This window comes from Notolabrus celidotus, chromosome 16 (assembly GCF_009762535.1).
Source record: "Notolabrus celidotus isolate fNotCel1 chromosome 16, fNotCel1.pri, whole genome shotgun sequence".
Taxonomy (NCBI): domain Eukaryota; kingdom Metazoa; phylum Chordata; class Actinopteri; order Labriformes; family Labridae; genus Notolabrus; species Notolabrus celidotus.
In genome coordinates this window covers 5,734,792-5,758,741 of record NC_048287.1, presented here as the reverse complement: position 1 = coordinate 5,758,741, position 23,950 = coordinate 5,734,792, and the positions used below count along the sequence as shown (strand labels likewise).

Below are 23,950 nucleotides of genomic sequence, written 5' to 3'. Positions count from 1 at the left end.
ATTTGGACAGCCCCAACAGTTCGATGGGAGCACTCTCGGCCCTCTCGCAGCAAATATTCACTCCTCTGTAAAGAGCCTTGGAGTTCATTTTGACAGTGCCTTCAAATTTAGGAAACAAATCTGTTCTGTGGTTCAGTCCAGCTTCTTCCAGCTGAGACTCATAGCGAAGGTGAAGGCATATCTCCCTCCTAAGGATCTAGAGAGAGTTGTACATGCCTTTATTACGGCTAGGCTTGATTATTGTAATTCTTTGTATGTCGGCTTAGACATGGCGTCTATTCAGTGCCTGCAGCTTGTACAGAATGCGGCAGCTCGCCTCCTGACTGGCAGGAAAAAGAGGGAGCACATCACACCTGTGCTGCGTGCTCTCCACTGGCTCCCAGTCCGTCACAGGATTGATTTTAAAGTTGCACTTTTAACATACAAGGCCCTAAATGGATTGGCACCATCCTACTTGGCTGATCTTCTCCATGTCCATAACCCAGCTCAAGCACTGAGGTCAACAAACCAGCTGCTCCTGGATGTGCCTAAAAGTCGCCTTAAAACCCGGGGAGACCGAGCCTTTGCAGCAGCGGCCCCCAAGCTCTGGAATGGCTTGCCACTCCAATTAAGATCGGCCCCAACTGTTGAATGTTTTAAATCTTTGTTGAAGACCCATCTCTTCTCTTTGGCCTTCTACTCGTGAAGAGGACATTAATATCCTGTTATGTTGTTGTTTATTGTTGTCTTCATGTAATTTTTACTTTTTACCTTGTAAAGCACTTTGGCCAACACTGGTTGTTTTAAATGTGCTATATAAATAAATAAAGTTGACTTCATATTGAACTGATGCATACAATGGCTGCAGCGCTGCAACTTTAAAGGTCTTCACTTTCCCTAAATACCGCAGATCGTGTCTGTTTTGATCTGGTCAGTGTCTCTTTCACTTAGCTCCTTGTTTCACTCTTTCACTGCTGTTTCCTCCTCTTTTGTCTTTTCTATGTTGGTATTTGGTCAACCATACACAATGAATCCGAAGTTTATGCTTTCAAAATAAAATGAGATGTAGTATAATAATATCCTGCATGTTGTCCAGAATGCTAACGGAAGCTAACCTTTCTTGGTGGAGGTGGACTGAATCTGACGTGTGTGATCACTTTGTCCCAGGCAAACACTTTGCTATGAAGAAATAAATCACAGATGCTTTGGAGATTTCTCCAATCAGAACAAAGTATTTACCGCAGTTCTAGGATCCAAAAACAGACAGAAGGCACAGTTCAATAGATGTATTGTTTAAAGTGAGGTTGGATATGGAGTTTGAAGCTGGGAAGGTACAGATGGGCAGGTTGAGGCAAACAGCTGAAAATCTTGGGAGAGTTGTGATCCTGAAGAAAAAGAGGGAGACTGAGAATTACTTTGAGAGAACGGATGAAACACAGTAAAGGTCTTGGGTAGGTAGTTTGGCTGTAGAACAGTACCACATGAAGAACTGAACACTCTGGCGAAGACTGGTTGTGGAGCCGGGGTATATATACTGCAGGAGTTTGATTAGTGGATGGGTCTCAGGTGTGCAGGTTGATTGGCAGGAGGAGTGCAATGGAGAGCCACACCACTTTTATGTGTTATAGTCCTTAAATTTCCCCAAAATTAAACACAACTTTGTATTTTTTTTTAAATCCCTTTGACACCTGTTATTTGTGCATTTATTTACTCTTTAGAAATTAATTCATTTCTTGATGAAAAGGCTTCATTTATTTTTAAAAGAGGGCTCAGTTCATCTTTTCAAATGAAAGGATCTCAACAATTAAAGGTAAATGTTTTCAAATGTTAATGAAGGATAACTTTGAGGTAAATGGTGACATTTCTGCTTCAGAGTGAGTCAAAGCTTTCCTCTTTCATTAAAGAACTATGAACCAAAAAAGCTTTTTCAACCATTAAGAGGTTTTTAATGCAAAAGGTCTGCGATATATTTATGTGGCGAGCTGCTCTGAGTGTGAAACCTTTTGTTTCAGAGGAGGCTGATGTAACTGAATGATAGTATCTGATTTCAGAGCATTACATTAGAAACCTGCTGCATGTTTAGTTGTAAATGGAGAGGAGCGTGCATGAGAGAGAGAGACTTCATCACTGTGGTGTGAGACAATCCTGCCCATCCCCCTTCACAGCCTGGCTCTGCTCACACACTCACATGTAGAGACAGCCTTCAGCACTGAGCTGCTACAGCATGGTGTTTAACCCCCACATTATCACCACAGTGACACAGATCTACATTTTTCACTGCGGATAACGGGGATAAGACCCATGGCATGTGCAATAAATGAGATTGATCTGACTCCATCCAAATCAATAGCTATGTTTACATGGGGGCAAATTATTCTTACAGTGCATGTCTGCCACACATCATGTGTCCAGTTTTCATATTTATCACTGCTGCTCTTTTAGTTTGAGTCAACGTGTTAACTGATACCATTTTACAAATGCATCAGTTATATCTATATCTATATATATATGCATCTGTCAAAGTTATAACAGATATTAAGAACTGAAACATGAGCTGTCGGCATGATGCCTCTAAAGAGCTGGGCACACGGCTGTTAAAATGTCACAGTTATGTTTTTTATTCACTTTTAACTTGGATGCTCTTTTTTTTTTTAAATCATCAAAACCTTTAACTTCTATTTCAACCTTTTTGTCCTTACATCATCATTCCCACGTTAAAAGTTCTCACACTGGATCATGTAATGCCGGCCATGGAGAGAATTTGTGAAAGATGTTGAGACTTCTCTCCGCTAGGGGGCCGTAGGGAAGTAGTGTATCACAGTGAAGGCGTACTGGGTTTAACCCAAGCGGCAACCTCTGGTCTCGAAATATGAAGCTCATGAGGAAGTGTTATAAACTGCAGTTCATCAAGCATCCACTTGAGGCTGCCTGCAGAAACACCAGAAACCACATACACACCCATTCAAAGAAGACGATCTTTACAGCAGAAATAAACATGTTTACAGTCTGGTTCAAAAAGCGGCTTGGGTCTACTCAGCTAATTTCTCTATCAGCACACACTGTACGGGGGTGAATCAGAGGATATTAAGATTACGAGTTTTGCCCAAATAAGGACATGACTGACTTGATTGACAGGCAGGAACACCCCGCCTCTTTACCTCACACTAAGTTTGGTTGAGTTCTGCATTACCAATATGGCTCCTGCCGACCATTGGCTTCAAAACAGCGCTCAGGAACAGATGGGTGATGTCACGGATACTACATCCATTATTTATAGGGTCTATGGTTTAACCACAGTGAGTTTGATTACCAGAGAAAGAAGGATCCAGCTCTTACTTGGTTAAATGATAACTGTAGCAGAGCAGACAGCCTTTGTAGATTTGCAGTCATTTGTGGATCTCTGTAGATTAAATGTGTTTGGAATAAACTGACTTTCAACAGGACTTGACGTAAACGTTAAACACAGACACTCCCACCACTGTTCATTTACGCTACCTGCTGAAACCGGTTTTCAGGATCAAGACTTTATAACAGGACCACCAGCTGTTTATTTTAGTTTTTGTTTTTTTTAATGGCCAGCAAGATGCTCTATGTATGAAATGAAGAAATGTTATCTCAATTAATGGTAAATGGTAAATGGACTTGTACTTATATAGGGCTTTTCTAGTCTTTCTGACCACTCAAAGTGCTGTTACACTACTCGTCACATTCACCCATTCATACCCATTCACTCACTGCTATGTAGTGAGGGACCACCAGTGTTAGCTAATCTCATTTGTTCACATTAACACATCTCTGAACAACAGAGGGAGCAATTCCGGGTTCAGTGTCTTGCTCAAGGACACTTCAACATGTGACTGCCAGAGCTGGGATAGACCTTCGATTGATAGACGATCATCTCTACCCACTGAGCCACAGCTCCAAGCTTCCTCCTCTCGGCTTCGCTGCTTTAATATCCGATCACAGGTAAAAAAGAATTCAAACTTAGTATGTTTTGAGGTGCTTTGTTGTGAAAGTCACTGTACTGACGGGCTAACATCGGACTTCCACCCGGTCCATGTCCAGTCCGTCTCCGATCCGCCGGACAGCTGGAGTCATGTGACCGAGGTTTTCCTGCTGTAATCACTGAATCAAGGATTCTCCTCCTCCTCTCCTCATCCATGTTGTCTTTCTGGTCCTCTGAAAACCTCTGACCTGTTGACTCCAGGCCTGGCTCCACTCATCATGACGGTTTGTTGTTTTAGTTAAGTGAAATACGATCTGGTGATAACACAGAGTGTTTTATTCTGAAAATTAACCAGATGTTTTCATTTTGTTTTGGTGCCTGACTTCCTGTCCCGCTCCATCTGCTCTGTTGAGATTGATGCGCGTGCTCCGGCATCCAGCAAAAATAGAAGTCTTGTGTATCTGATCCGGAGGGCTCCAACCTGCCGGATCAGAGACGCAGCTGGAACGCAACGGAGCGGATCCAGTGGAAGTTAACACATTGACTAGAATAGAAACCAATCAGATCTGGTGCTGTGGTGGATTGGAGACGGACCAGACATCGATCTGGTGGAATAAGGCCAGAGATAAACTTGCTTCGTAACCTTTCGGAGCGTAACTGTAGTTATACTTGACTATGCACAATGTTATTGAAGGATACCTCCAGAGGGCACGGCATGAAGCTCAGGCTGTATATACAACCCCTGGATGTGTGGGATGTAAACAACAGACATAGCAACACTCCAGGAGTTTACCCTTGTGCTGAAGCTGTGATCAAAGCAGAGAAGGCTACAGTGGCAGCAGCAAAGGTGTTCTGTAAGGCCACGAAATCTGCCGGGGCAATGGCGAGTATGTGATACTCCAACTCTGTCACATCAGCTTTGCCTCTACGCTGCCCCCGCTGTCTATAAACATAGACGTGCACGTTCATTTTGGAGAACGTGCACAGCCGACGCACTGAACCATCACTGGAGATGCATGACAGCCATCGTGTGTTTGCGTGTTCATCGTTGACGGCAAGTGTTCCTCCAGCCTCAGCATGCCGTACCTTTAGTTCTGCACATATTTGGATGTGGAAGCATCTGCATCAGACAGTACTCCAAAACAGCAGGGTACAAATACACGTACCTTTAAGCCTCTTTAGTTGGTATTGATAGAGAGTCTTTCAAAACGCCAGCAGACAAAGCTTTGCAACAAAAGCAGACACGTCTAGTCTGTCAGAGTAAATGTTCTCATGGAATAAAGGACGAGCGGTCAGTCTCATCTCAGGCTGACCTGCCTCTCGGCCTGCTGCTTGTGTTACATCTCTAATAGGAGGAAATGGCTTGTGGCGAGGAGAGGATCCAGCCCTTCTGTGGGAGTTTAATTCAATCACAGCTCCGGTCAAAAATGAATTAAAACTCTCATTAAGTCCCCCTCATGTGTTCCAGAGACTAAGCTGGCTGCTACGGCTCACAAGTAGAGATTTGGGTGTTACATAGAAGCATCAGTCAGCTCTGTGGTTATCTGCCTATGAGTCAGCCATCAGTCACCAACTCCATCATTTTGTTATTTTAATTTGAAGCGCTTGTCCTCACCCACACACCAATGAGCCCGACCAAGACAGTAGGCTACGTGCTTTTCAATCTGAACCTGTCACAGTTTGACAAAATCGAGAGCACGGTGCTCTCTGCCCGGACTTTATCACGCTGAGCACAATGTGGATAATACACTGCATTCGCCATCACAAGACCATTGACCTTTCTGCAGCAGACCATATCTAACCACGTTGGACTGAGGCCATTTATTATTGGGAGCAGAAATTGTTGTTTTGTGTCAGGGAGAGAAAGAGGAACCGCTGTGTCGTAACCCCACAGGAAAACGTCTCTGTGCCTCCAACCATTTAAGAGTTTCTGCTTCAGGATCAATTCAGCCTCGCTTTGTCGCTTCTGAGCAGCAGCTTACATTATCTCTGAAGTCACACTGATTCATTGTTACAGCTATTGTCAGGAAGACAAAACGGCCCTGACAGCAGCATTTAAGCCTCTTCTATTCCTGGATTAATATAAACGTGTTCTTTGTGGAATCAAAAAAATAAAAGATGTGAACAAATGAATTTTTACATGGAAAGAATGGTTCCCTGCCTCTGGGAAATAACACATGAACAATGCAGGGAGCTGCAATATAAATAACACAGAGGCCCACAGAAAAGGAACAATCTGGAAAGCAAACATGTAGTTGCCTTCCTCAGATGGTTAAAAGCACTGCTGCATGAAAAAAATGATACTTTTTTTTTTTTTTACCCTGCCACAGGAGCATCAAACATGGCACAAGAGCGCCCCCTGCTGATATGACAATGGTGGTGCGCTGCCTTCAGGTGCTCATTATAATAAAAGGACCACAGAAAGCCAGAGCACATGGAAGGAACATGCCATGCAGGGTTGTTCCTGAATCCTGGACAGATTGTTCTCTAACTAAAATCATTCTTTCCTTATGAAATCAGCCAGTTTGAAGTTATTACTGCACCTTAATTAGTGCTTTTCTGTACCTTTAATCAAAAAGTAGTTGTGAGTTATCATGCATTTATTTTGTGGTTGTGTTAAAACAGACATTTTTATAACATTGAGCCCTAAACAGACGCAAGCTGGATCCCAGACCCCCCTTAGATTGGGTTTTATCACAGGGTGCCAAATCTTATATAAGATTATGCTTTGAGAAAAGCAAATAAAACATTCCTTTGTTTGATAATGACAACTCAAACCTCCTTACTGAACCTACTTTAAAGCTTAAATTATTTCACCTCTCATTTGTGTATGGTGTCCCACAGATGTAATCATATATAGAGAACAAGCGGCAACCTCCTTCGAAAGTACTGGAAACCACATACACACAAATTACAAAAAAGCCGATCTTTACAGCAGAAATAAACATGTTTACAGACTGGTACAAAAAATGAATGTAGTCTGGATAGCTAATTTCTCGATCGGCACACACTGTACGGGGGGTGAAGTTTTTCAGAACACAGCAGTTTTGAAGATATTAAAGGTGACATATCATGCAAAATCTACTTTTTAATGGTTCTTTACCTGAAATATGTGTCCCTGGCATGTCTACAAAATGAAAAAAATCCATTCTGCCCCTGTTCTGATTTCTCCACCTTTCTGTTAATGTGTGTGAAACGAGCCGTTTCAGTTTTCTGTGTTTTTCTTACCTCACAACGCCATCTGGTCTGTGAAGTCAGAGCTCGGAGCTTGTTCAGCCCATAGACTGTATAAAATACATCTCAACTCCTCCTCTGTTTTTCATTCCCTGCACACATGTGTGCTAACAAGGAGCTTAGGAGGGAGGCATGCTAGTTGTAGGCTGTCTTAATAAACACAAAGGTCGGTTTTACTCCCCACGTCTGCAGATTTGAAGATCTAGTGGATGATTTTTATTTATCATGGATAAGTGCTAGCGCTAGTTAGCATTGCCACATAGCTACATGTTTGTAGCTGTGTACCAAACACGTTGACATCCTGACAAATAAAACAACAAGAAACACTAAATCTGTGACCAATGGTTCAGAAAGGTCCTGCTGCAGGCGCCTCTCCATCAGGATCAGATTATGGATAAAATTCAAAGGGTTGAAGTAACGCGGGTCTGTGAGCAGCCGTGTATATTCAGCCAACATGTAAACATTAGATCAACGTGCTGGAGAGCCGAGGCCTCATCCACTTCCTGAGGGGGCGTGGTCAGAGAGAAAACAGCCTGTTCTGAGCAGGGCTGAAAAAGAGGGTTTTTCAGGCATGCCAAAATCTGATTTCAAAGTGTTTTTTTGAGCATAAACTTTAAAGACATGTTTTGGGGACCTCTTAGACCAATATATATTGATGAAAAAGAGCGTGATATGTCACCTTTAAGAGTGTTTTCCATTTTGAGAGGCACAGCTGACTTGATTGACAGGCGGGAACATTGTAGCTGTTAGCGAGGAGGCTCAAAGCCCGCCTCTTTACCTCACACTAACTCGAGAGAAGTTAGGTTGTGTTCAGCATTTCCAATATGGCACCCGCCGGCGATTGGCTTCAAAACAGCATTTCAGAAACAGATGGGTGACGTCACGGATACCACGTCCATTATTTATACAGTCTATGATGGCGAAATTATTGCTTTTAATAGTTCACTGGGATTTTAGAAGTTAAAAACGCTCAAAGTCCTTTAACAGCAGAGATTAAGCCCATATGCGTTACGCTACGTTACGTTACAGTGCAATAAGATACGACACAATACAACAAGATAGGATACTGGATACGTTGCTCACAATAGCAATTACATCCCAACACAGCTATTCTGTTCTGATTGATAAAACTCATCCATGTCACAATAAATCTCAAAATCTGATTAACTGAAGAATATAAAATACACCTTAAAGGTAAAGTGCAGCGTTAAGGTCATTAGCGCCACCACAAGGAGTCATGAGGTAGTGATGTAGTTTCATGCAGATATCTGTCCAGTCTTCTGTTTTCAAGTTAAAGTAACTATATTCAGTGAGTTACAATTATGATTGATTGTTTTACCAGTAATTTATCCCATCCTGCTTCTCTATAATACGAAAATATCAAGTTTGAATCAAATACATACTTAAAGATATAATATAATCGAGAATATTAATAAATATGATTGAATAAAATGAACTGATTTGAGGCGTGTGTCACTGTTATCTTCTTAATGAGTTTATTGATTAGGAAAATGCACATGAATCAACATTTCCTTGTTCCTGGTCTGTGTGCCTCTAATAGAAACAATTTGACTAAATGTAGTTGAATGCATAGTTTGTGCTTTGGTATTTACTGTTTATTGTGTTGCTGTTTTTTTAATGGTGTGTGTATGATGATCATTAGATAATAAGAATCAGTAGAAGTTTGGAAACTGTTATAGTTACTTATTATATTGTAACAATGGAAACAAGGAGGTGTTCTGTCCAAAGTTGTGACTGTCTTCTTGAAGAGAGACTTGATGGATATTACCTTGTTGCTGTCGTGTGTAACCATGTTATAAAACAAAGTGCTGTATAAGAAAATATCATAATCAGTGTGTGCAGATAAGCTGTGAGGTAAGAAAAGATATTTTATGGCAGAAATTTGCCATTTTGAACTTGATAATATTTGACTTCGGTTTAATGTGTTCCTTATAGGTGAGATCAAGCGGCAACCTCCGGTCTCAAAATATGAAGCCCATGCAGGAGAAACTTTGCAGCAGAAACCTGCTTATCACTACAGCCCACTGTTCTCTCTGTGGGGAAAGTTAATAACAATCTGGGCTCATATGCACTGGCTCCTGATAAATCACAAAACACAAGCAGTTAATAAGTTGGATATGGTCAGAGGAGAGATGGATATCTTCCCTACAAATAAATAAAATAACTCTTCACGCACAGGAGCACTCACAAACTGACTCACTACTCCCAGACAGGCTGCTAATTTCTTGTAAACAATGAATTAAATGATGACCTCCCTCAATATTTTTATATGAGGGATAAGTCAAAGGACTTTCTCTAATTTATGAACACCCACAGAATCATCACACAGGTCTGTTACCACCGTGCTGCGCTTGCACTTCTCCTCCTCCCTCCTCTAGCGACACTTCATCTGCTGCTCTTTGCTTCTGCTGACACTGGTGGAACGTCTCCACCATCACCCCGATGAACATGTCCAGGAGAAAGAAGCTCATGACCATGAAAGAGATGAAATACAGCAGCATCCATTCATTGTAGTTCCTCACCGGCTGAGAGAAGCAGAAGAAAAGAAATGTAGGTTTTAAGTTTTTTGTGTTTGAGAAACAAGAGATAAATTTCACACTGTTGTCATACGAGTGGAAACAAGTTGAGAACTTTGAGGAAGGAAAGAAATATATTGGGTAGCTCTGCTTTATGGCACGAGTATTTTCACATTCACTTCAGACTTTGTGTTGTATTTACTTTGTGTTAATATTTCTTAGATTTCCTGTTTATTTTGTAAGATCCTCAAGTCGTCCTTGTATCTCTTGGCACCTTGTCTTGTGTTGTTTTTCCTTGTGTGTTTCTACTCTATCGTGTTTCCTGTTTTATTTTGTAGTTCTTGATCCCTTTAGTTTTACTTTCTGCCCTTGTGTGTTCCCCTACATTTTGGCACTGTTGACCATCAGGTCGGCATTATCAATATTTCTACAAACATAAACAAGGCATGACCCAACAAAAGTTCCTGTTCTGACTCCAACAGCATCCAGCCCATCATACATGATGTTCACCCAGCCATCGGTCGAGAACATTGCAAACAAGGACATCAGAGCCTGAATTGAAAACACAAGAAAGTAAGGTAAACAGGGGAACTTTATTAAGTTTTGTGATCTATCAGGATGAGATATCTATATTACAGTGAGTAGTTTTAGAGGAGCGTAGGCCCACACATCTGTTTTTCCATACCTGAGGCAAGCTGTCAAAGTTGAACTTCTTTCGTGTCCAGCGATAGTTGGCAGCCAGACATTCACTCTTGGTGGTGATGTTTCTGATGTCGTGACCCAGGCAGTGGTGGAACTTTCCTTTAAACAACTGAAGTGTGACAAAGAGTGTGTATGCTGTTATTTCAACTACCATCCTGACACTATAATTACACTTTTGAAGGCAAGAACAATTCATTACAAACAGATGTGTTTGTGTTACCTGCACCCCCAGAATGCCAAAAAAAAACAAAAAAAACGCAGCAAATAAGGACGATGTTCCCGATGGGTTAGACTGCAGCGATAAGAGATTCCATAGCCTGCTTCAGATTGGGGGCTCGCTTGATCACCCTGAACATTGTGGGACCTTAAAAAAAACTTTCTGCAATCTACTGCCTAAATTACATCCTTAAAACATTTTTTGAATGTTGCTGTGAGAGTGTTCTTCATTTTTTACAAGTCAACATTGTAGGAATGTTTTATGGTAGAACATTCTATAATCTAATACCTAAAAAATGTCCCCAAAACATCCTCAGAATGTTGCACCAAAAACGTTCCTCCTTTGTTAACAGTTATAGGAACATTATATTAAATGATAAACATTCTTATAATATTATTTTAACATTACATGAAAATGTTTTCTTTAAACTATTAACAGAACTTCTAGGGAATGTTAGCCAAAGTTCTGGGAATGTTCCCTGCTGGCTGGGTCTTCTGTGAATGTTCGTGGTTGTCCTTCATTAAAACTGAGAATTTTGAAAATTAAACTGAACTAAAAAGTAACCTTTCAAATCTTCTAAAAACCTAAGTGAAATAAAAATTAAAAAAACGAAAAAAGGATAAAAAATAAATAAATAAATAAATAAGTGATGAAATTTTCAAAAACATGAACGTAAACAGCATGACCAGGTGTGAGGCTGTAGTTTCAGAGGCGTACCTGAAGGCAGCGCTGTGTTGTAAGCGTGAATGAGAATGAATGATGTGCTGCAGCCCTGAATCGTGGTCCATACACGTGTAGAGTCAATGAGGAGAGATAGTTACATGGCTCTGTAGTCGAACACAATCAATACTGTTTTCTGAATTCCTTTTTTTGGCTGAAGATTTTTTGCGAAGTGATTTTTCTCTCGACGTTTTGTTTCGGAGGGCAACTCTGGCTGAAGAATATTTGGTAAGGTTGAAATTTGATGCTGTTGACAGAGGATGTTGGCTAGCTAGCAAACACAACAGTTCATAAGCCATGCACAGAACAGCTGTGTTAGTTCCGGTTTAAAACTATCTAAATAAGATTCTGTCTGTTAACCTGTACGCTTAAATGAAGGAAGACTCATTTTACATCAGCCATAGCATTGTAAACAAAGAGTATAGTATGTGAGAGTATCAAATATTGCAGTACACCTGCGTTTTTAGCTGTTTTGTTGTTTTAGCTGCCATGGTTTTCACAATAAAAACATCCACGCGTGCTTTTATTTTGAAAAACGGACCCACTAGCTGCTAGTAACCATAGGGTTTGATACCCCTGTTTAGCTCCTCTTTGTAATAATTATAACACCTGTATCCCACAGTCTTCTGTGAGACATAGATGTGTCCTTTTTCAACAGCACAGCCGAGTATAGGCCTTTATTTTCCGTGTCTTATTGAAGTTAAAGCACACAAACGACACCAACACCAAGAGTTAGCCGAAAGCTAACGTGCTCGCGGTTTTAATTTGGTGTCGTGTGTTTTATCCACGGGGACAAAATGGACGGGCGGCCTCGTCCATTTCTCCCGCTCAGCAAACAGGAAATGAGGACTCCCCGCCCGCCCGGTCGATTCTGTGTGTGGAACCAAGCGCTTTTAATGTGCCATGCTTTGTGTGGAGGAAATGTTTTGTGGATAAAAGAAAAGCTAACAGCCTTCAGATTAAAATACGTTTCAATCTGTTCACCTTTAATACTTATAACAACGTTTATTGGACTGTTTTTAATATTTATTACATTTATACGTTATAAAACAAGGACATTGTGGCCTGACCTTTACTTTGATAAACCGAACAATCTCTCCTTCTTTGTAAGTTTTAAAGACGACCCACAATGTTTACAGATACTAAATTATTATCATGTAAGAGTAAGAAGGCATCAAATATATTACGTTTTTTTTTTCAGGCATTTTCTTTTTAGGTATTTTAGTTTGAAATCACAGGTTTTTTGGGGGGGTATTTTAGTTTGAAATCACAGTTTTTTTGGGGGGGGGGGGGGGGTACTTTAGTTTGAAAGCACAGGTTTTTTGGGGGGGGTATTTTAGTTTGAAATCACAGTTTTTTTTTGGGGGGGGGGGGGTATTTTAGTTTAATATCATAGGTTTTTTTTTAGGTATTTTAGTTTAAACTATGGACTCAGTATTGGTCTATACGCCAATACAGATTAACCTTTGATAGGCCTATAATTAAAATAGGTCTACATTTAAATAGATTGACCTGTAAGTAACTTCGCCAAATTCTTCCCAAAAGTTCTACTTTCTGGATTGTTTCTGGAGATGTCAGCTTTATCCTGTAGCCTTTGTCATTTGTTATCATACACCTCAGAGCTTTTTTCCTTCAAACTTATGTTCACTTTGAGTTTTGACACTCAGTCTGTTGAGGCCGCATGTTTTGTGTTGTTTAGATTTGTTTGAGATCTCCAGAAAACAAATCCACCCAAAGCAAAATGCCTGAACCCAGCTTTGCATTGTGTGATTCGATCACTCATTTATCTGCAGACACCGGAGCAGAATGATGAAGTACATCCTGGTAACTGGAGGAGTCATCTCAGGTATCGGCAAAGGGATCATAGCGAGCAGCGTGGGGACCATCCTGAAGTCATGTGGTCTGCATGTAACTGCCATCAAGATCGACCCGTACATCAACATAGACGCAGGAACATTTTCACCCTATGAGCACGGTACGTCAGAGGAAGTCTTATCACTCAGGACTCTCTTATTATTTACACATGATTAAAAACTTTCTGTATATGTTTATGTTACAATTATGCGTCTTTCTCTGTGCAGGAGAAGTGTTCGTGCTGGATGATGGAGGGGAGGTGGACTTGGATCTGGGGAACTACGAACGCTTCCTTGATATCCGGCTGACCAAAGACAACAACCTGACCACAGGGAAGATCTATCAGTCCGTCATAAACAAAGAGAGGAGGGGAGACTACCTGGGAAAGACTGTGCAGGGTAAGCAGCCGCTGTTAAAGAATTATAACGTCTTTACGAAGAAGAGGAGTAGTTTGATGTATTTCTTTCTTTTCCAGTGGTGCCACACATCACAGATGCCATCCAGGAGTGGGTTGTGAAGCAGGCCAAAGTGCCCGTTGATGAAGATGCAGAACCTCAAGTCTGTGTAATAGAGGTAAGCTGAACACTTTCTATTTATTATTATTATTATTATTAGTTATAATTACATCCTCAGTACCCTGCTGAGGCAGAGACAGCCTCGCCTGTCACTCATGATACGTCTGATCATTTGTTACCGTCTGCAGTTAGGAGGCACTGTGGGAGACATCGAGAGCATGCCGTTCATCGAGGCCTTCAGGCAGTTCCAGTTTAAAGTGAAGAGAGAGAACTTCTGTAACATTCACGTCAGTCTGATACCACAGGTAAGACAGCAACACCTGCAGGATGTTACTCTGTTATCTGGAGAAAGGAAATGTCAGCTGCTGTTTAAAAACTATACAGTGTAAATACATGCACTCGCAGCTAAATTCCACCAGATCCCTGTCCAGTCCGTCTCCGATCCGTCACAGCCATAGACTGTATAATAAATAGACGTAGTATCCGTGACGTCACCCATCTGTTTCTGAAGAGCTGTTTTGAGGCCAATCGTCGGCGGGATCCATATTGCTGCTGTTGAGCGATTGTGACGTAAAGAGGCGGGCTTTGAGCCTCCTAGCGAACAGCTACAGTGTTCCCGCCTGTCAATCAAGTCAGCTGTGCCTCTCATTGGAAGAATCATAATCTCAATATCTTCGAAATTGACGCTTTAGAAAAAACAATTCACCCCCCGTACAGTGTGTGCTGATCCAGAAATGAGCTATCCAGACTACACTCGTCTTTTGAACCAGGCTGTAAACATGTTTATTTCTGCTGTAAAGATCGGCTTTTTTTGAATTGGTGTGTATGTGGTTTCCGGTAATTCTGAGGCCAGCTTTAAGCGGATCCTCGATGAACTGCAGTTTTTACCACTTCCGCATTGGACTCATTTTTAGACCGGAGGTTGCCACTTGGTCACAGCACCAGATCTGAAGTTGTTAACTTCCACTGGATCCACTCATTTGTGTTCCGGCTGCGTCTCTGATCCGGCAGGTCGAAGTCCTCCGGATCAGATACACAAGACTTCTATTTTTGCTGGATGCCAGAGAACGACGCATCAATCTCAACAAAGCAGATGGAGCGGGACAGGAAGTCAGGTTTCACCAAAACAAAATGAAAACATCCGGTTAATTTTCAGAATAAAACACTCTGTGTTATCACCAGATCGTATTTCACTTAACTACAACAACAAACCGTCATGATGAGCGGAGCCAGGCCTGGAGTCAACAGGTCAGAGGTTTTCAGAGGACCAGAAAGACAACATGGATGAGGAGAGGAGGAGGAGAATCCTTGATTCAGTGTTTGCCGCGAGAAAACCTCTGTCACATGACTCCTGCTGTCTGGTGGTCCTGCTCTGTGCTGCGGTCTGAAAACCAGTGGGTGTTGACGGACGAGAGAGCCGGATCGGAGACGGACCGGACACAGATCTGGTGGAAGTCCCACATCACTCAGCTGTGGTCACAACAGATCTTTGTGTTGACACTAGTTTGCAGGATTAATAATCCTCTCGTATCTGAAACTGATTTTGTGTAGTTTTGAAAAGGATCTGCAGCTCTCTTTTTAAATCTGCTGTGTGTTTGGAGTGAAAAGTCACCTCAGAACGGACTCCAGAGTTACTTATTCAACATTATCAACGTTAGTTTGTACGATGAAGGATGCAGCTGCTCGACCCTCTAATTGTGACATGAAATCCATCTCTCTCATTGGACCAGAATCTTTACACTTTTAGGTGAACTTCTTCCAAAGACGAGAAATCTTTTGGACTTTCAAGAAAACCGACTCCATGAATCACTTGATTTCAAACAGAAGTTGTTGGTTAATTTCTCAGTGTATAATAAAGTCTTTGTTCTGTGCAGCCGAGTGCAACGGGAGAACAGAAGACCAAACCAACACAGAACAGCGTCAGAGAGCTGAGAGGACTGGGACTGTCCCCGGATCTGGTGAGTCATCTACAGTCCACTTCTTCTATAAATGCTCTATTTCATTGAGACTGAGTGAGTCTGTACTTTAGATTATGTCAGAAGTAAGAGGTCAGGGGAGAGGATTAGGGATGTGAGGATACACTCATCCCACGATTTGATTCTAATCCCGACTTTTGGTGCACGATACGATTCACTCACAATTCTCAAGAAAACTGGATTGAACTCAAAACTTAAATAACTATTATTTTATTTCATTTCTCAGGTATGGACAGTTGCAATATTTATTTGTTCTCTTATATTATTTGTAAACAAAGTCATTCTTTTTCATTTTTAAGGTGTTGTAACTCAAATAAAACCTCTGCACACTTTTTTTCAGCACCTTGCTAAAAAAACTCAAAATGACCGTACAAAAATACTTTGTTGGAAAATTTCAGAACAAGTATAAAGAAATGTAAGGTGAACGATTCCCAAATGAAAGAATTAAACATTAAAACAAATAAGGTCAATCTCTTTAAATAAACTAAAGTGCTCCTGGTTTGGAGTTGACATGTTTTTCTTCAGGAGTATCAGGGAGAGTCAAAATGCTGCCGTACCTCAGACTGTAAACACAAAGGTTCATCCTGACCTGCTCGGTCTTCACCTGCTGCCTCCATGTCTGTTACGCTCAACTCAGCGAGTGACGAGATAGCAGAGGAAGAGACTTCATTATGTTGAACAAGTGGAGTGAAATGCAGATAGCGCCCTCTACTGTTCAAAAATAATATCGCAATACAAATGTTGTGGAATCGATTTTTAATCCACCCTTATTTGTACCAATTTTTTTACCGTCTTGTGATATATCCTTACATCCCTAGAGAGGATACATTTGCTCTGTAGGGTGACCTAAACTATGTTGATATCTTGAGTTGGTACGTTTACAAAGACAGCAAAAACTGTGTTTCAACTCGGCAATCTAGTAATATGACTTTTATGACAATACCCAAAACGACTTTTCCATCGGCACTTATGATGGCCAAAGGAGATTGTAGATGCTTGCCTGAAGTCCTCATCTGTAAAATATAAATGTCCTCTGTAGTCGGGGTTCACATGAAGCTTTAAAAGTGAGTCATAAAGTAAAAAAACAGGAAACAGAGAATGATGGAGAGAGGCGAGGACAGGAGTCATGTTGTCTCCTCAGCTGATTGAAAAGCCCTGCAGCTGTAGTCTGATTCATTATAAGCACCATCTTTGCTATAATGAAGGCATGATGTGAAACAGTGTGAATGATCTTTCTGAGGTCTGCTGTAGACAGACGTTACTTCATGTTTTCACATCCTCCTGAGCTGAAGGAGACAGAGTTGAGCAGCTGTTGGGATTTTCCTGTACTCCTGTACCTTTTTATCTTTTGTGAACTGTTAAAAAATTTTTTCGTCTCATCTCTGTCGTCAGATCATGTGTCGCTGCTCCACGGCTCTGGAGAACTCGGTCAAAGAGAAGATCTCAATGTTCTGCCATGTAGAACCTGAACAGGTACGTCACTGACTCTGACACTGAAGACACAGACTCCTCTCTCTCAGGCGCTCTGAACTCACCGTACGCTCTCCTCTCAGGTCATCTGTGTGCACGACGTCTCCTCCATCTATAGAGTACCGCTACTGCTGGAGAACCAGGGCGTGGTGGGGTACCTGAGCCGGAGACTCAACATGCCCATAGAGACCCGACCTCGAAGGATGCTGACCAAGTGGAAGGAGATGTCTGACAGGTGAGAGCAGAGACAACGTCTGAACTCTAGTTTAGTCTGTGGTGTGTTTTCTGTCTCACTCTATCCGTACTGATCTACACCCTGTCCTCATAGGTCAGACAGGCTGCTGGAGAGCTGCTCCATCGCTCTGGTGGGGAAGTACACTAAGTTTTCAGACTCCTATGCTTCAGTCATCAAAGCCCTGGAGCACTCAGCTCTGGCTATCAGCCATAAACTGGAGGTCAAGGTATGAACACAGTGTTGATGAGCCTCACTGCTCATTCTCACTATCAGATTCTCATTATCACCCTAGGGGAGAGCTGTAGGAGAACAGATCAATACAAAGACTGAAAAAACAGTGAAATCAGACTTTAAAATCTGACACAATACAAGTACTAGAGCTGACGGCATTAATGCTTTAATCCCTGCACGATTAAGATCAGAAAATAGATAATCTTATGTATTTTTTTAAATATATTTTGTGGGCTTTTATTCGAGAGGAGAGGAGAGGACAGTGGATAGAGCTGGAAACTGGGGGAAAGAGTGGGGGAATGACATGCAGGAAGAGGGCTGCAGGCTGGAATCCAACCTGAGTCATACAATTTAACCATTAGCCTAAACCCGCACCCACACTTTCATTTTTTAATTGCATCTCTTTTTTATTTTATCCCTTTTTAAACCAACATTGTACGGCCGACGCTCCTACTGTCGCCATGATGTAAAGAAAACACCACTGTGTCTTTGAACTAGGGATGGGCATTTCAAGCCAAGATACTATTCGATAATCATTGGCATCTATTCGACGATTATTCAAATAATCACCCACCACCACACACACACACACACACACACACACACACACACACACACACACACACACACACACACACACACACACACCTCTGTCCCATTAAAGTCCCATTTGTGTGGCAGTCGTGTTAACCAGCAGCAGGACGAGGTGCTGCTAGTAGCATGCACTGACAGCGTCTGTCTGGATCTTTACATCAGTGTTTCTGTGACGCAGTGTGGCGTGTGTGTTTACATGTTACAGCCATGCTCAGTCTCTGGAAATACATGTGTAGTAGTTAGGGTTGCAAAGGAGTGGTACATTTCTGGTAAATTTCCATGGGAAGTTAAGCTGGGCAATTTTGGAAATATTCCAAATTAGAAACTTTCCATGGGAATTAACTTTGAATTGAGGGTAATTTAATGGAAAGGTATCGTATCCAAACATAAATATTTGTTTTGTTATAAGCAGACATCCATCCAAAATAATACAATTAACAGATTTATTTGTAAGTAGAACTTTATCAAGTGTTCAATATTTTATTGAACAATCAATTATTTCATTGAAGAACAAAAACATGAATGTTGAGTTAAATATTACTCATCCCCTGACCCAACCCATTCAAAAATGAACAACAATGTAATCCCAACAAAGTCCCATTCAAAATGTTAAATGAAAAGAGCCCCTCTCCCTCCAACAGAGTCCCATTCAACATGCAAATAAAAAAGCATCTTCCCTCAAGCTTCTCAAGCCTAACCTCTGCAGGATTCTAGAAATCATCTGTGCTTCATGTGATGGAGGAATGCACAGTGCATTATATTTAAGTTCCCTATTAAGAGCCAATCTTCAATTTAGTAAATTCCTGATTTATTCCCATGGAAAGTTTCCAACTTTGAAAGTCCCGTAATTTTGCAACCCTAACAGTAGTGTGAGATTCAGAAACGGAAAAAATCGCAGATGTTTTCTTCTTCTTTTACTATTTAATGCAGTTAGCATTCTTCTTCTTCTGTTTGCTAATACGGTTAGCCTTAAGACGCTCTCTAGCCACCGTCTGGCGGGAATACCATATTATAACCAGGCACCGGTCAAAACAATGAAAAACTGTACTTTTAAAATAAGAAAATATTCAAAGTTACTCTTGAATGAATATTCAAAAATCATTGCCCATCCTTACTTTGAATGGCACGTATTTCTTCAAAAACTCCCAGACGGCTCGGTTTCCAAGTCAAAAGCGGTGTGCTTGTGGAGGTCTTATAGTGGCAGCAGTATTCATTTCAGCCTGCATTAAAAACTCCTCTCAGGAAGTCTAAAAAGACACTCCTAACCACAGTCTCACACACCCACACACTCTCACATGAGCTACATGAAGCATTTTAAATCTGCATTTAGTCTTAGCAACATGAAAAGAGAGAGCAGACCCTTAATGAAAAGATTGATTCTGTTATTTTGAGCTCTTTAAACCTCCCCTCTAAAGTCCTTTCATGTCTCCTCCTCAGTATATAGACTCAGCCAATCTGGAGCCCAGCACCCTGCAGGAGGAACCGGTGAAGTACCACGAAGCGTGGCAGAAGCTCTGCAGTGCAGAGTGAGTGCTCAGGACTCGTTTCCTCCAAAGTATTACAACACTTTTATTATAAATGCACGCTCACCAGCTGTTTTGTTCTGCTGTGACCTCAGTGGCATCCTGGTTCCTGGAGGTTTCGGTGTCCGAGGAACTGAAGGAAAGATTCACGCCATCAACTGGGCCAGAAAACAGAAGAAACCTTTTCTAGGTACACATGCTGTCAGGATTAACACAATCACACTGTTAACTATTGTCTTATTCAATTTATTTTACTGTGATTATTTTGTTTTTAGTTCAACAATAAACCCCACATTAATAACAGTGAGCTCACTGCTGTGTTTCTGCAGGTGTGTGTCTGGGAATGCAGCTGGCTGTATGTGAATTTGCTAGGAACGTGCTTGACTGGAAAGGTAAGAATAACTCTCCTACATTACTTCACTTATGATGGTACAGTTATTTGTGTTAATATATCAAAAGCAGCCCATCTGATCTTGAACCAAGAAGGACGAGTTAATCATCAAATAGTTAAGACTTTTATAACTCTGTATAGAAATGTGCATAAACCAGAGCTCTGTTTGCTTTTTAAAGGTATGTGTAAGATACTAATTCTTCTCCTTTGCCCTTTTTATCCTTTAGATGCCAACTCGACTGAATTCCACCCAGAGTTAAAGCATCCTGTGGTAAGCTTTTGTTGAATGAATACAGGACCTCGTTGTTTTTAGACCCTATAGGCGTTTTTCAACCGCAGGAACTTTACCCTGGAACTACGTGCGTTTCAACCGGTGGACCCAGGGTCTAAATTCAGTTCAGGTGTAGATAATCTCCCCCCTAAAAAGCCCCTGCTAGGGGGGTAGTACTTTTTAAAGGTCCTGGGACTTTCGGGGGGCAGGGCCTGCAATGCTGAACGTGTCTGATTGGTAGATTAATCGCAGTGTTTTTATTCCGCCTGCCATCCACAATAACATCACACACATCTGTGATTCACTTGATTTCTCTTTCTTTCATTAGTTTTTATTTGTTCTATCTTTTTTGTATGTGTGTGTACTTTTCAAAAGAAGAAGCTGTGATTCTCTTGATTTAGCAGCTTGTAGCAGTAGTCTTCTCTCTGTCCTTCTCTGAATGCGTCTCTCCCGGTGTCACAGTTTTAAAAGTGACCCTGTAAACTGGAGACCTTCAGCTGAATGCGTCAGTGTTTGTGGAGTTTACACAGCTGTTGAAACACAGAGGGAGTTCCTGGGAATGCAAACTAGTTTAGTTTTTATTAAGATTTCAAAATATCCTCATCAGATATTTAATGATCGTCTAAAGACGTTGCATCTGGCTGAAAGTCTCCAGTTAACAGGGTCGCTGTTTAAACCAAAACACCGTCCGATCTCTGCCACGGCTTTTTGAGTTCAAAAGGATTTTAAAGCCGTGTTGAAACGTCTTTGCTACTCGCTCTTATCTCCTCTCACGTGTTGATTCAGTGAATCCATCTGTGATGAAATATAGCACCATCGAAAACAGCGCCAGCTGAGTCTCTTCATGCTAACAGGCTAACTGTTGTGTTGCTCATAATGATACCTGCCTGTCTGTCTGCTTCTATGGAGTCATCTGTGATGAATGACTTTCGTCTTTGTTTTACTGCCCTCTACTGGTCTGGTGGTGTAGTGCATTTACTTTTTTTTTCTTCATATGTCACTGGCCTGATTTGCACAATCTACCCGGGACTTCAGCCTGCGGTCAAGGCAGACAACAATGGGGGCACAGGAACCTTTTAGTTCAGGGTAAAGTAGTTCTGGGGGCTCTAAGACCCTGGAACTCTTGGTCGAAATGCACCTTATGTGGTTCTTTCTTAAGATTTTCATGTTAAATGTTTGCAGGTGATCGATATGCCAGAACACAACCCCGGACAGATGGGAGGTACCATGAGACTCGGGAAGAGACGGACCATTTTCAAGACAACCAATAGTGTATTACGTAAGAGAAGCTGTCATTCTAATGAAGAGAGGAGCTGATTGTTGTACCTGCCCTGTGCTCACAGCTGTTCTGTATTCTAGGCAGACTTTATGGAGATGCAGAGTATGTGGAAGAGAGGCACAGACATCGCTTTGAGGTTTGTTGTCTCTGTTTATCAGCAGAGGTAAAATGCTTCTACTGACGGTTTTTATGTTTACAGATTTACCTTGTCATGTTTTTGTTCTCTGTGCAGGTCAATCCTGAGCTCACCCGTCACTTCGAGGAGAAGGGCTTCCGCTTCGTAGGTCAGGACGTTGAAGGAGAAAGAATGGAGGTCATCGAGCTGGACGGTACGAAACATGACGCTTCTATTGAGTTAATATCAGTTCTTAATTAGAGGGTCATTCTTGTAATATACACCTGGGGCTATTTAGATACACTTAAGGATCTAAAGCCTGGTTCACACCTTTATGTTGTAGTAAAAAGTGTTTGCAGATGTTTCAGTAGATTGTTACGTCCAAGCAGCAACCTCTGGCCGCGAGTATTGAAGCCAATGAGGAAGTCTTAAAAACTGCAGTTCATCGAGCGTCCACTTGAGGCTGGCTTCAGAAACACCGGAAACCACATACACACCCATTCAAAGAAGACGATCTTTACAGCAGAAATAAACATGTTTACAACCTGGTTCAAAAAACGAGTGTAGTCTGGATAGCTCATTTCTCGATCGGCACACACTGTACGGGGGTGAATTTTTTCATAACACGGCAGTTTCGAAGATATTAAGATTACTAGTTTTCCATAATGAAAGGCACAGCTGACTTGACCAACAGACAGGAACACTGTAGCTGTTGGCTAGGAGGTTCAAAGCCCGCCTCTTTACTTCGCAGTTAGGTTGAGTTCAACCTTTCCAATATGGTTGCCGCCGACTATTGGTCTCAAAAGAGCGCTTCAGAAACAGATGGGCGACGTCACAGATACAGCCTATGATTAAAACCAATGACTTAAAGCATCAAAGGCACACACGACACAAATAATCAAACCGATCGAAGCAGTGATAGACGAGAAAATTCCTCATTCTGTGAATTGAAATGACTGATTTTGTCAGTGAGAAGAGTGATGTGTTACAAGTACAAATGGTTAAAGAGATCCATCCTGTAGTCAGATATTAAAGCTGCTGTTGGTAGTCACAGAGTAAACATCTGTTCAGAGAGAGGGACTTCGAATGTCAACACTATCCCTCCCAACCAGATTTCCTCCTAGCCCCCCAACACAGATCGGCAGTCATGATAGTGCCGGACTCATAACCAATCAGAGGACGTCGTAGGGGCCACCCCTTAATTAATCAGGACAGATAACATTGCTTGATACAGAGGCATTGGAAAACGCAGAGATTTCACAATAGTCTCAAATTACTTCGCTTATAATGAGTACAGATGGATTTAATGACCTTTTCTCCAAACCCAGCAGAAAACACCATTCCTACAAACAGCAGCTTTAAGAATAATCTTTCTTTGGCTGTCTGCAAAAATAAGCACCTTCAGTGAATGACATTGTAGACTGAAAAGAAAGAGGCCCAGGATTGCGGATGTTGGACTTCAGTCATCCTCTCCTGCTTTCTATCTTGTGAATAAGTGTTTACTTTCAGCACTGTGAGGTGTAAATGTCCGCACCAAACTCCCAGTAACCTTGATGATTTTGTTCTCAGATCACCCGTACTTTGTGGGAGTGCAGTACCACCCGGAGTTCACCTCTCGTCCCATCAAGCCATCACCTCCCTATTTTGGTTTGCTGCTTGCTGCTGCAGGGAAGCTGCCAAGCTACTTACAGAAGGGCTGCCGTCTGTCTCCAAGGTAAACATGCAGCATTAGATTAAATGTTTCAATCAGTAGAGTCATACCAAAGCTGATATTTGACTGACTTTTACATTCTGTCTTTGACACAGGGATACCTACAGTGATCGGAGCGGCAGCAGCACCCCAGACTCTGAGATATCAGAACTGAAATTACCCTCAATCTCAAGTGAATGACTCAGGTGTTTGGAATAAAACCATAGTTTTTTAAAAGTCTTTCATTTTGAACGGTTACATTTTTCCTGAATGAAGATGCATCTTGTACTGGACTGTCAATTGTTCACGGACACAATCTGGTTCTGTTACTCAAACTCATATTACAGATTTGTTTCTCTACAGTGTTGAAATGAGTTGTGGACTGGATCTATCATGCTGAAGTCAGCTGGTGGGACTGTACTAGCAGTACAGTACAGATTTGGCCAAAATTCAGTATGTAGTGAGTGAAAG

General features: G+C 41.6%; 1 protein-coding gene and 1 long non-coding RNA gene across 5 annotated transcripts; one reads left to right on the top strand and one right to left on the bottom strand.

Moving 5' to 3' along the window:
- Positions 1 to 1,250: 1,250 nt before the first annotated feature.
- Positions 1,251 to 12,056, bottom strand: LOC117827728. Of its 3 annotated transcripts, XR_004634272.1 has the most exons (5): positions 11,333 to 12,056; positions 10,382 to 10,507; positions 10,148 to 10,248; positions 9,519 to 9,705; positions 1,251 to 1,364 (listed from the first exon to the last, which is right to left on the bottom strand). It is a non-coding gene; the product is annotated as an uncharacterized LOC117827728 (long non-coding RNA). The 3 variants fall into 3 exon arrangements; XR_004634271.1 differs by having other exon boundaries at positions 9,519 to 10,248; XR_004634273.1 differs by lacking the exon at positions 11,333 to 12,056 and adding an exon at positions 10,619 to 11,193 and having other exon boundaries at positions 9,519 to 10,248.
- Positions 11,276 to 23,850, top strand: ctps1a (CTP synthase 1a). 2 transcript variants are annotated; one of them, XM_034704431.1, is made up of 18 exons: positions 11,276 to 11,563; positions 13,129 to 13,310; positions 13,417 to 13,587; positions 13,665 to 13,762; positions 13,893 to 14,009; positions 15,579 to 15,662; positions 17,073 to 17,153; positions 17,234 to 17,385; positions 17,479 to 17,611; positions 19,648 to 19,736; positions 19,829 to 19,923; positions 20,063 to 20,125; positions 20,352 to 20,395; positions 21,578 to 21,674; positions 21,755 to 21,810; positions 21,907 to 22,003; positions 23,359 to 23,503; positions 23,596 to 23,850. In XM_034704431.1, exons 2-18 carry the CDS (start codon positions 13,142 to 13,144, stop codon positions 23,678 to 23,680), a joined length of 1,776 nt encoding a protein of 591 aa, XP_034560322.1. In that variant the 5' UTR covers positions 11,276 to 11,563; positions 13,129 to 13,141; the 3' UTR covers positions 23,681 to 23,850. The 2 variants fall into 2 exon arrangements, with proteins under 2 accessions (XP_034560322.1, XP_034560321.1); XM_034704430.1 differs by lacking the exon at positions 11,276 to 11,563 and adding an exon at positions 12,320 to 12,441 and having other exon boundaries at positions 23,596 to 23,719.
- Positions 23,851 to 23,950: the final 100 nt, after the last annotated feature.